Raw genomic sequence first — 13,229 nt, 5'->3', positions numbered from 1 at the left:
TAAATATTCTTTTATGAATGAACTTATCTTTTTGATGAACATGAAGTCACGAATGAACTTATCTATACATTAATTATTGAAAAACTATAATACTTTTTTAAAGTTAAACTCTTAATACTTTAGTATTATTTTATGAGCTAGAAGTTAAAACAATTTTTTCCCCTAATTTGACTCTCAAAATTGTGTAAATAACTAAATATGTGAAGTGGGGGAGGCGGAGTGCGCAGGATAAGAATCGCAAATGGAAAAAAAAAAATTTAAAAACTCAACTCCACAAATTCTGTCCTCAAGAGTCAGCGCTTCCCACTCAAAAACACACACACCACTCTCTCTCTCTCTCTCTCTCTCTCTCCTTTTTCCTCTGCCTTTTGGATTCGGGAACTCAAATTCTGACACCTCCAACAACAAGAAGTTATCATCTCTCTCTCTCTCTCTCTCTCTCTCTGTGTAGTCTGTACAGTGTGTTATTATCATCCGAATCCATCAACCTCACCACCTTCATCTCCCATATCCAATAATGGAGGATCTTCCACAAGGTTATCGTCCCAACGTTGGAGTCTGTCTCATCAACTCCCATAATCAGGTCCTCATCTGTCATCTCCCACTTCACTCCTTTTTTCTTTAACAATTCATGATAAATGCAGTGTTTTCTTATTTCCCTACCTTACTTTTTAGTATTTGATTCTTTATTTTGGTGTTTTAGATATTCTGGTTTTTAAGTCTTATATTCAGCTGGAATTTTTTTCTTCTTATTTTTAGTTTATTGGATGTTCACTTGTTGTACTTTTTTTTTCTTACAAGGAAAAATTCTGATGCTATTTTGTGTATTATGGCTCACTCGTAAAGCATTCTTATATATCAATACTGTCTCAAATCCGAAACTTAGATATATTCGCCGACATAAATAAATATGCAACACAAGCGGGATTTTTTTTTTTCTTAGGCGTGCAGCATATTTGTCGTTTAGATATGGAAAATTTGGCTGACATTTTATTTTATTTTATTTTAATTCACTCCCTTGCTACTTTGTCATAATTGATTGGTATTTTGGACCACTGATTCAAAAGAAGAAGGGAAAAAATGCAATAATTTAATGAACTATACTGAAATCTCTGTTCTGTTTTGCAATTCGTTCAGACTTTTCGTGATTGTGACGTGTGGTATTTATCTAAGGTTATTTGAGCTTAACCGAAATGTTGCAGAATAACCGTCTGATATCTTAGATTTGAGATTATATGCTATGATTTTTAGTTTGAATTCGTGTGTATAATTTACAAATTTTATGAGTATGTTCTACAATTTTCAGTGTGCAAGTTTTTGAATCGGAGAAAAAGTATTGTTCTAAAGTATAATCATATTTTGCTCTGTGTGAGCAACATGACTAACAATTATCCCACTTTTTTTCAATCAGATATTCGTAGCTTCAAGATTGAATGTTCCAGGAGCATGGCAAATGCCTCAGGTGAATTCACAAGTTCACTTTACGTGCTCAATTGTTTTGCCATTTTCCTCCTTTTCTTAGCATAAGTTTGAATTATTGGCAAAGAATAAAGCCAAAAATTTAGATCAAGGAGTTATATGGAAGGGATCCATTTGTTATGTTCATTGATTGAGTGTTAGAATTATTTATTTATTTTTTATTTTTTGTCTTTCCTGCGAGATACCTACTTTGAAGTTAGAGATACATCAACACTAAAGGCTTTTTCAGAGTGCAGAAGCTGAATTAATTTTGACGCCTGTTATATTATTAATTGTGCATTGTTCCAAGTCATTGCAGAAAAATGGATTATTAATTTTGTTGCCTGTATATTATAGTTATTTCCTAGGTCTAGTATAGTATTAAAAGTTTCAGCTAAATCGATTGCTCGTCTCTTTGGGATCTTAAATATCAGGGGGGAATTGAAGACGGTGAAGAGCCCAAATCGGCTGCCATTAGGGAGCTTCGAGAAGAAACTGGAATAGCTTCTGCTGAGATAATTGCTGAGGTTTGTGCAGAACATCATTAATTTTGTTCCTGAAGTGAAAATTGCAAATGTGTATGCCTACATTCTAAGCTCTACAAAAGAGTGATATACTGATACATTACAAGATTCAGATGTATGTAAATTATGAACAATTTTATCATTTTGCATAAAAGAAACCAAGTTCAGAGAAGTAAGAAATTGGGGCAATGTTAATCATATTTAACAGAAGGATTTTACATCTTTGTAGATACATTCTTTCAGAACTCTTGATCATATCTGAGAGATGAGTGGATGTTAATCTTTTCATACATTAGACTGAGCTTGCGCTTTACATTTTCAGGTTCCGAAATGGTTGACTTATGATTTCCCTCCTCCTGTGAAGACTAAAGTCAACCGTCTCTGGGGTGGTGAATGGCATGGACAGGCACAAAAATGGTGCGTACTTGTGTGTTGATGCGTTTCTATCTACTTATTGAAGTTTGTTTATTTGTGTATATAAAATACATTTCTATATGCTACTTTGATGCATTCAAGTTTGGTAATTTGGTATAAAAAGTGTTTGGGAGACAATAGAAATCAGCCTAAATCAGTCCAAAAGTACTTTATTTTGTAATTATTAGTTACCGCTGAAATAAATGAGTAATATTAGATGTAATTATATATATTACAGGTATGAAATTATGAATGTTAACTAAGTTAACTTTGAATTATTATCTCTCTAGTATTACCGATTCGGTATCTATCTAGGGAAGACATTGTAATACACAATAGACAGATAAGGTTACCTATGGTAATCAATCTGTCAAATTATGATTTAGACTAAGCTATTAAAGAAAGAGGTTTGTTATTGTTGCTAGTTTTGTTCACTTATGAGAAGCCTTGGTAGTATAAATATGGACATAACTTCTATTTGTTATAATGCATTTTTCTTCATTATTCATTTTGTGAGTTCAATTTCAAACTAATTAGCATGGGTCTTTTCTCATTGATGCTTATTACTTTTGAGAAAGCACACCAAAATTATGCTTCTTCTAACCTTGAACATTTGATAGGTTTCTCATGCAACTAAGAGATGATGATACTTCTTCACCACTGAAATACAATACATTCATGGATATCTTTCACTTTGGCGCGCCAAATCAATATCATTTTTAAAAAAATAAAATAAAATAAAATAAAATAGTGAGAATTTATTATCTCTCTCTCCAAGGATCTAATTTTTCTGCTAAATGATTAACAGGCAGTAGACTACAAGAGACCAACCTATGAAGAAGTTATGAGAACCTTTAAGCCTTACTTCCAAGGGAGTGCAATATCTGCCAAGTGCAAATCGGCGAAATGGTGAACGTTATGGATTCAAAATGTAGTTCAATCCATTTTCTTCACTAATTTTCACTTACTACTGAGTTTGGAATACCACTGCCACTATTTGTAAATGGATGCTAGGTAGAAAGCTGCTCATTAGGTGCTACTACTTTTTGTAATAATAAAGATAAATAGATGTATAAGGTGTATGTGGCTATGTGCAAAATTTACCTAGTTTTCTTTACTGAGAAGTTGATTGTGGTTTGTGGATGTGTATAGAAGTGTCAACTAAGTGGGAGGGGAAGCATATATGGTGCTGCAGAATAGATGAACAATATGATTAGTGAATGTTAAAGCGTTTTTTGGGAGCCTTTATTTTGTAAGACTGACTGCAGCTATTTGCTACTGAAAGAGAGATCATAGTTCTGCTAGATAACATTTGGCCAAAATTGGGAGCCAGATGAAATTAATGAAACTAGGAAAATTCTGTGGTGCCATGAGAGGCTCTCAGTTCTTGAGATTTGATTTGGAATTTATCAAATGGTATTTTCAAAGTTTGTTATTGTTTTTTGCTAGGCTGGGAATATCCTGTCAAGTATTTTTGGATAATTTGAATAGATTAGTCATAGGCAAATAAATAATTACGATGGCCCTCTATAATGAATTATTTTAATTTATTTTTAAAAAATTTGGCTAGGTAAATTATAATAACGACCGAGTATTTTCTATGATGCATGATTTTATTTCTATGATGCATGTAATACGGACAGGAGATATCACATAATATGGATAAGCAGATATATAAATTTTAAATTTTATAAGATTTTGGGATATAATATAATATTTAGAGATATGACATAATATAGATAAGCAGATATATAAATTTTAAATTTTATAAGATTTTGGGATATAATATAATATTTAGATCTAATTTGAGTAAACAATTTAATTAAATTTCTTTTGAAAAAAAATGTAAATAATAAATATTTATATTAAAAATAAGTATATAAATAAGTTATTTTTGTATTTAGTTTTTTAGTTTTAAAAGAAAAATGATAAAAAAAATGTTATTATAGGAGAAATTTTTTTTTAATTTCTCCATAAACACTTAAATAATTTTTTAAAAAGTTATAATTTTAAAAAAATTTTAGTCTCAACTTTTCATTAGGTCTGACAGACAAAGTGAACATAAGAGATTGATATGTTCAGATGTTAAAAAGTCAAAAATTTAAATGTATTTTTAAATCTTTGAAAATTTAAATGTCCGCAGATCAAAAGATCAAGGACCTATTTGTCCTTTTCTCTAAAAATTAAAAAAAAAAGTTACTTATGGAGTGGATATAAATAGAAGTTTGGTGTCTCATTTTTTTCTTCTCATTTTACCTCTATTACTAATCTCTATAACAATATATAAAGCGGATATGAAAATTTGGTAAATAATTTTTTTTATTATTTTACTCTTATTATTATAATTTAAAACCGTGCAATTATTCTCTCATATTATACAAAATTTACCTTCTGTATTAGTTAAGACTAATTTGTATATAAATAGTGTTGGATATTTTTTTATTTAATTTATGTTGTAAATAGTAATATTTTATTTTATTTAATACTTAATAAATTTAGATTCTATTTTTTATTCTTTTCGATATAGTTGAATTAATATAATTTTATTGTATGATTGACAACTTTAATTTCTGTTGTAATAACTATTTTCTCCTATTATATTGCTGAGTATTGCACATTTTTATTTAGTTTATGTTGCAAATAATAATATTTTATTTCACTTAATACCTGATAAATTAGAGAAAATATGAAAGTTTGGTGTCTTATTCTTTCTTTTCATTTTACTCTATCACTATAGTCCAAAACAACTTGTGATTCTTGAAGTTATACAGAAGCCTTTATATTGTGGTAGTTATTGAACCACTTTCCTTCTTACCTCTGTATAAACCTCTTAACAATCCTACCTTAGTTAAATAATATTACGCCATAACCTCTATTAAAATTGTTATCTTCTCTTCAATCTTGTGATACATTCCAAACTTTCATCCAATGAATTACATTAGTTTTTTTTGGCAGAGCCTTCTTATACTCTTCTGGTCGCTACTCATTTCTATCGGCGAATAGTACTCACGTTTATCTCAATGTCATACGTGGTCTTTAGAGGTAGAAATCGATGTGTTAGCTTCTTAGGGAACAACTGGTAAATAAGGAGTAAATCTTGAAGTCTAAAACATTGTAAGTTAGGACATTTGAGTTCAACAAAAAATGTCATTAAGAGGAGATTTAAGTTTTCAGTAGCTCGATGCATATGTGATAACTTGTAATAAGTTAGCTAAGTGATCGGAGTAACATGAGATAATGATATTGTATTAACGTGTTTAAGTGCGTGTCAGATTATTAAATTTTTTAAAATAATTAGATCGATTGATTAGAAGCCGCTTGACGACAAGTGAGTTTAAAACCTCGAGTGAGTTAGTTGGAAGCCAAAGTTAATGATTGAGCGTGGATAAAGTTGAGAATTCAAAAGGAATGGAAGTTGAAAAGCTTCTTCATATAAGATAAAGTGTTGGGAATGATGTTGGATATTCGAGTGAACTTGAAACGGAGTAACAAGCAAGTTGGAAAGCAGCTAGTGATTAATTAGTTAAAGGAACAAAAGCGTTAGCCTGTCGACCACATTGGCCTTGCAAATGCCTATTTTGAAAAATTTGTACTTTATTCTATTTCTTCAAGTTTTGGTAAAGTATTGACACCATATAACCTCATTGTTATCAGCCTATCTTGTAATTTCTGCTTTATGCAACATTTTTCTTTTATATCTAAGTCTTATGATTTATCCGATATTTAAAAATTTATATATATACCAAGACTTCTTTCTTTTTTAAAGTATTCAAAAGTAAAGTATTAAAAGTAAGCAATATCTTATGTATTATTTTAATTTTTGAGGGCGAAAATTTTTATAAAGTGGATAGGATGTAAGATCTAGAATTTTCGAAAAAATATTATTATGAGTTAATTTCAATTTATTAATTCATTAAAGACTTTATTTTTAGAAATTGTTGTATTAAAAGTAATTAAATTAAGTATTAATAATTAAATTAGAAATTTTACTTAATCTTATAATATTGAATAATTTTCTATATTTAAATTATAAATTTTAGTAGTTTTAAAAAGAATAAGAATTTTATATGAAATGATTTAAATAATTGAGATTTTTTGGAATTTAATGCTTTAATTTTTATAAAGAAAAAAATTAATTATATTTCTATATTTAAATTATAAATTTTAGTAGTTTTAAAAAGAATAAGAATTTTATATGAAATGATTTAAATAATTGAGATTTGGAATTTAATATTTTAATTTTTATAAATAAAGAAAGTTAATTATATTACCTTATATTTTGAACTAAGAGTACTAGATTGAAAGTCAATTAGTAAATTTGACAATTAAATAATATTTTTCTAAAATAATTTTAAGAGGTTAAATTATATTTTAAATTAAATATTGTATACCCTAATTTAATTAAAATGATCAAATCTCAATTTATTTAAAAATCTCTAATTTCAAATTCACCCAAAATCAAACCCTAACCCTAATTTTATACACATTCTCATATTAATCCTAATTAAACATAATACACCTTATTTCCCTAATCCTAGCTGTCACTATCCCCCTTTTACCCTAACCCTTCCACGCCGCCACCCTTCATTCAAAAAGAAAGAAACAAAAGAAAGGGAAGAACAGAAAGGGGACATGAACACAGGGAAGAAAGAAAACAAAAGAGGGAAACGAAGATCAGAGGGAGAAGAGGGGGGGAGGAAGTCGTCGCCCCTATCCACTCGTCGCTGCCGCCCGAGGAGCTTCCAAGGACGCTGATGTCGAGCTCGTAGGTGAGAGAAAGAGATTTCACGGAGGAACGTGTTGTGCTGCTGTTCATCGTTGCTCAGCCACCACCGCGCCTTGTTGACGTCGTTAGAGCCGCCCAGTAGCCGTCGCGAGTTGCCCAGTAGCCGCCGTCGTCTTCACGAACCGTCGCTGTCGCCAGGGTCGTGCCACCGTCATGTCTCACCGGTGTTAAAGGAGCCATCGTCGAATGGAGCAGGGAGAGAGAAAGAGATGCGAAAGAGAGAAAAGGAGGTGGCAGAGACCTTTGCCACTGCTGCTCCCGTCACTGTTGCCGAAGGCGGAGCTCGCCGTTGCTGGAGGTGGGCCGGCGTCGCATTCTTGCTATTTTGAGCCACCAGCGCCGCTACTGCTACTCCAAAATTCCACTTCTGTTTCTTAGGGTTTTCTATCTCAGCCCTTTTGAAGTTACCGTCGGTTCTGTCCTTGCGAGTGAGGGTCACCGGAGCTGTTGTAATTCCAGTCTTTTGTTCCTGTGCTAAGGTTATTCTGTCGCGCCTTGTCTTGCTATAATGTTTCATTAATTATATCTATCCTACTTTACATAAATGTTCCTTTGTATCCTAACTCTGTCCTACTTTACATAAATGTTCCTTTGTATCCTTACTCAACCTTAAACCATAATAGATTATTAGATTTACCGATGTTGCCGTTTTGTAGCTGCCTCGCGGTGTCGTTCCATCGTTGCTGTTGCTGGAAGAGGTAGTCGAAGTGGCTACCATGAATTAAAAGGAAAGGGAGTTGTTACAATAGGTTTATGCGAACTCGCTAATCAAGGTAGAGGATTGTTTTTAAAGTTAAAACATTTTGGGATTGAATACCTGATGAGTTTAGCGAATTAATATAAGTGAATTAATTTCTGTGTTTAAAATGATTTTCTGCTGTAATTAGAGTTGTTGTGGTTGCTGCGTAAGCGGTTTGGAACTGAGGCTGTAGCTGCCACTGATTGCGGACCGAAAAGAAAGGGTTTCTTGATGCGTTTAGTTTATGAGTTTTGATTATTCGAGGTAGGGGTTTCTCTTAAAATCTATTTTACATTACAAAGTTGTTATAAATAGATATTAATGTGAGAAACATATGTCTGTGATTATGATTGTCTTATAAATGTGGTTGTTTGCTGGACTGAGTGACTGATTACTTGATTGCTTGAGTAGTTTGTGATTGTTGAAAAGAAATTAGTTTGAAAGGTTATTTAGTTGATTATTATGAAAAATGGCTTTCTTGGTTTTGAAGCTATTTTTGATAATGTAAACGAATCAGCTTTGGAAATGATTTGGAATATGAAACTGAATTAATTTTGGAAACGGTCCAATTTTGAGTTAGTCTGAGTTTATAAATGATTTAGTATTTAAGCTGGTTTGATTTTTAAAAAGAGATTTATTATTGGCACTGATTCACTTTGAAAACAATTTGATATTGGAACTAGTTGAATTTGGGAAAATGAATGAGATTTGGAAATGGTTGAGAAAAAGGTTTGAGAAATGTTTGGATGGGACCCGAAAAGGGTGGCAGAATCCGAGTTTTAGAGGAGATGTTGTCGAAATTTTATAAAATTAGAAGTTTCATTTGAAGTAGTTATTTTAAAAGGTTTAATTTTAAGTATTATATGATTTAAAATTACCTCATTTATCAAAGGAAGAGTTATGTTTTGGATTGGGAATTGTTAGTGAGCGGAATGAAAAGAAGGACGATGAGAATTTTCTTTGAAATATGATTTTTGAATGAATTAGGAAATGAGATTTGGATTGACGAATGATTATGATGTTGAGAATGTTGAGATATGATCTTTGAATTATTCATATGGCTTATGATTTTGAATTATCTGAGATACGAGGTTTCCTGGATAAAGTACCATGGCTTGCCACCACGTGTACCAGGTTGAAAACTCGATACTCTGTTGACCCTACGACGTAAGTGTGACTAGGCACTATATAAATTCCCGGGAATGTAACCCCCATTGAACAATATTGATTATTTGAGAAAAAGGCTATGCATAGACTCTTAGGGATGCACGTTGGGCGACAGTCTAAGTTCAATTCAAACTTGTCGGGTTGGCTGGATAACCGACAGATAAGCCTCATCAGCCATAGGACAGGCATGCATCATATGCATTTGTATGCTTTGCTTGGGTTTGAACTTGTTTTGGTTTGCCTAATTGCTAAACTGTTCTTAACTGCTACTTGAACTATTTGCTGTAACTGCTACCTAAACTTGTGCTTTCCTTGTCTGCCTTGCCTGTGTTTGCCCTGGCGTGCTACATTTGAGAATAAATTTTGGTGCTGAATTAATGATTGTGTTGTTTGATTGCGTGGTTGGTTTTTGATTGAGATTTTCTTATAAGAAAAGAAAGGTTTCGGATTTCTGAAAGACTAAACATTGTTTCTTTGAAAAGGTTTTGAACGATTACCTATTGGTTTTTAAAAGATTCATAAGGCAATGATAATCACTGAGCTTGAAAATAGTTTTCTTGTTAAATATTTTCTTATGACAACTTTGAAACTCCGTGGTGAGACCGTGTGGTTAGGTTCTCACTCTCTACAACTTTACCTTTTCAGGAAACCGGATGAAGAAGCATTAAGAAGAGTTAAACTACGTTTGGTTTATACGTTGTTGTATTAATTAGATTATTTTCTTCCCTCGTCTTTGTTATTACAAGTTTTTATAAGAGGGATAGGAGTTGTATGTTTTATATGTATATTATATTATAAGATATTATGTACGGAGTCTTGTATATGAATCTGTGCCGCTTGTATTTTTCCTAAGATAAAGTATTTATTTCCAGTTTTAAATGAAATTAGCGATACGGTGTCGAGTCACAGGCTCCTATTTTAATATTAAGTATATAAAGTAGTCATAATACTTCTTGCTATCAGAGTGGCGCAGCCAGAAGCGTGACATTCTGGTAGTGAGGGTGTTACACTAGATCTAAGAGAAATTAATCCTAAGAACCCTAACCTATTTCTAGAGAGAAGAGAGAGCTTCTCTCTCTAGAAACCTAACCTAAAACATGATGAAAACTCAAACTATGACTACTCTCCCCCTTGACCCATCTTGAATTCTGCATGAAATAGTCTCTGGAATCAATTGGATTTGGGCCTGGAAAGCTCAGAAATCACCCCCAGCGTTTTCACTTTAATGAGGTCACATGCGAGTTGTGACGCGTACGCGTCGCTTGGCATTTTACTTTCCATGCGTACTCGTCATGTCACGCGTACGCGTCGCCTGGCGACCTCATCTCCACGCATGCACGTCGATGCATGCACTCCAAATCCTTGATTTTCCATGAATTCTCCACTTTGCATGCTTTTCTTTTAACTCCTTTGATCCATTCCTAGCCTTTTCAGCCTGAATTCACTAACAAACACATCAAGGCATCTAGTAGAATCAAAGGTGAATTAAAATTAACCAATTAAAGGCTTAAAAAGCATGTTTTTACACTTAAGTACAAATTAGGAGAAAGTCATGAAACCATGACATTTCATTGAATAAATGTGAGAAAGTTGATAAAATCCTCTAAATTAGGCACAAGATAAACCCTAAAAATGGGGTTTATCAACCTCCCCACACTTAAACCAAGCATGTCCTCATGCTAAAAGCAAGAAAGAGACATAGGGTATCAACATTTATTCAATGTAAACTATCTAGATGCAACCTACCTAAATGCAATCTATCTAAATGAATGTAACTACTTGGTCAAAATAAATCAATTCCCAAGAAATCATGTATAAGCATAGGGGCTAAAGTAATAACAATCAAATCAAACCCACAATTGAATTGAGTTATTCAAAAGAAGTTTAACAACTTGCAAGAAAAGAGATGATCATGGTGAAAACATGTAATTTAAGCAATCGAACCCTCACCGGATGTGTATCTGCTCTAGTCACTCAAGTGTATGGGGTTGATTCACTCAATTCTCCCCTAATCATGCTTTCTAAGATTGTTTTTCATCTAACAATCAACAATTATTTCATACATGCATATAAATATCATGAGGAGAGAGCTTCTCTGGTGGACGAAATTGTGATTTATGCTTGAATTGTTGTTCGAAATTAATTCCCGAGTAATGGCTCCAAAAAACTTGGTGCTCAATACCATGGTCTAAATATAACCTCACAACTTCGCTCAACTAACCAGCAAGTGTACTGGGTCGTCCAAGTAATACGTGAGTAAGGGTCGATCCCACAGAGATTGTTGGTACGAAGCAAGCTATGGTCATCTTGTAAATCTCAGTCAGGCGGATAATAATTGATTATTAGGTTTTCGAAAATATAAAGAGATAATTAATTTATTAATAAAGGATAGAAATACTTATGTAATTTCATTGGTAGGAATTTCAGATAAGTGTATGGAGATGCTGTATTCCTTTTGAATCTCTGCTTTCCTACTGCATCCATCCAATCCTTTTTACTCCTTTCCATGGCAAGCTGTATGTAGGGCATCACCATTGTCAATGGCTACATCCCATCCTCTCAGTGAAAAAGGTCCAAATGCTCTGTCACGGCACGGCTAATCATCTGTTGGTTCTCGATCATGTTGGAATAGAATCCCTTGATTCTTTTGCGTTTGTCATCACGCCCAGCAATCGTGAGTTTGAAGCTCGTCATAGTCATTCAATCCCAGAATCCTACTCGGAATACCACAGACAAGGTTTAGACTTTTCGGATTCTCATGAATGCCGCCATCAATTCTAGCTTATACCATGAAGATTCTGATTAAGGAATCCAAGAGATACACACTCTAGCTTTCGCTTGTAGAACGGAAGTGGTTGTCAGGCACGCGTTCATACGGATGGATGATGATGAGTGTCACGGATCATCACATCTATCAGGTTGAAGTACGAATGGTATCTTAAAACAAGAATAAATCGAATTGAATAGAAAATAATAGTAATTGCATTAAAACTTAAGGTACAGCAGAGCTCCACACCCTTAATCTATGGTGTGTAGAAACTCCACCGTTGAAAATACATAAGTGATGAAGGTTCAGGCATGGCCGAGAGGCCAGCCCCCAAGGTCTAAGAACTAAACGTTCAAAGATGTCTAATACACTAGTAAAAAGTCCTATTTATAATAAACTAGCTGCTAGGGTTTACAGAAGTAAGTAATTGATGCATAAATCCACTTCTGGGGCCCACTTGGTGTATGTTTGGGCTGAGCTTGAATGTTACACGAGCTGAGGCTTATCTTAGAGTTGAACGCCAAGTTGTAAAGTGTTTTGGGCGTTCAACTCTGGTTCGTGACGTGTTTCTGGCGTTTGACTCTAGAATGCAGCATGGAACTGGCGTTGAGAGCCAGTTTACGTCGTCAATTCCCGAATAAAGTATGGACTATTATATATTGCTGGAAAGTTCTGGATGTCTACTTTTCAACGCCATTGAGAGCGCGTCATTTGGAGTTCTGTATCTCCAGAAAATCCATTTCGAGTGCAAGGAGGTCAGATTCCAACAGCATCAGTAGTCCTTTGTCAGCCTTTTATCAGAGTTTTGCTCAAGTCCCTCAATTTCAGCCAGAAAATACCTGAAATCACAGAAAAACACACAAACTCATAGTAAAGTCCAGAAATGTGAATTTATCATAAAAACTAATGAAAACATCCCTAAAAGTAGCTTGAACCTATTAAAAACTACCTAAAAACGATGCCAAAAAGCGCATAAATTATCCGCTCATCACAACACCAAACTTAAATTGTTGCTTGTCCCCAAGCAACTGAAAATCAAATAGGATAAAAAGAAGAGAATATACTATAAATTCCAAAATATCAATGAATATTAATTCTAATTAGATGAGCGGGACTTGTAGCTTTCTGCTTCTGAACAGTTTTGGCATCTCACTTTATCCTTTGAAGTTTAGAATGATTGGCTTCTATAGGAACTTAGAATTTCAGATAGTGTTATTGATTCTCCTAGTTAAGTATGTTGATTCTTGAATACAGCTACTTTTATGAGTCTTGGCCATGGCCCTAAGCACTTTGTTTTCTAGTATTACCACCGGATACATAAATGCCACAGACACATAACTGGGTGAACCTTTTCAGATTGTGACTCAGCTTTGC

The 13,229-nt window shown here is 33.4% G+C and overlaps 1 protein-coding gene and 1 long non-coding RNA gene across 3 annotated transcripts; both read left to right on the top strand.

The window, feature by feature from the left end:
* Positions 1–278: 278 nt before the first annotated feature.
* Positions 279–3,836, top strand: LOC107483428 (nudix hydrolase 25). The gene is made up of 6 exons (XM_021141459.2): positions 279–583; positions 1,412–1,462; positions 1,893–1,985; positions 2,305–2,399; positions 3,017–3,093; positions 3,200–3,836. The coding sequence occupies exons 1-6, from the start codon at positions 518–520 to the stop codon at positions 3,307–3,309; spliced, it is 492 nt and encodes a 163-aa protein (XP_020997118.2). The 5' UTR covers positions 279–517; the 3' UTR covers positions 3,310–3,836.
* Positions 3,837–6,961: 3,125 nt separating this feature from the next.
* On the top strand, positions 6,962–10,734 carry LOC110279883 (uncharacterized). 2 transcript variants are annotated; one of them, XR_002373564.2, is made up of 4 exons: positions 6,962–7,661; positions 7,839–7,955; positions 8,070–8,185; positions 9,734–10,734. It is a non-coding gene; the product is annotated as an uncharacterized LOC110279883 (long non-coding RNA). The 2 variants fall into 2 exon arrangements; XR_008008419.1 differs by having other exon boundaries at positions 6,962–7,955.
* Positions 10,735–13,229: the final 2,495 nt, after the last annotated feature.

Source organism: Arachis duranensis, chromosome 4 (genome assembly GCF_000817695.3).
Source record: "Arachis duranensis cultivar V14167 chromosome 4, aradu.V14167.gnm2.J7QH, whole genome shotgun sequence".
Lineage (NCBI taxonomy): Eukaryota > Viridiplantae > Streptophyta > Magnoliopsida > Fabales > Fabaceae > Arachis > Arachis duranensis.
This window is presented reverse-complemented; position numbering and strand designations above follow the sequence as displayed.

Excerpts from the sequence above, each read along its gene's own strand:
- LOC107483428 (XM_021141459.2), top strand. The coding sequence starts at position 518 with ATGGAGGATCTTCCACAAGGTTATCGTCCCAACGTTGGAGTCTGTCTC. Across the intron at positions 1,463-1,892 it reads GAGCATGGCAAATGCCTCAG|GGGGGAATTGAAGACGGTGA; the intron begins GTGAATTCACAA and ends CTTAAATATCAG. Across the intron at positions 3,094-3,199 it reads CATGGATATCTTTCACTTTG|AACAGGCAGTAGACTACAAG; the intron begins GCGCGCCAAATC and ends TGCTAAATGATT.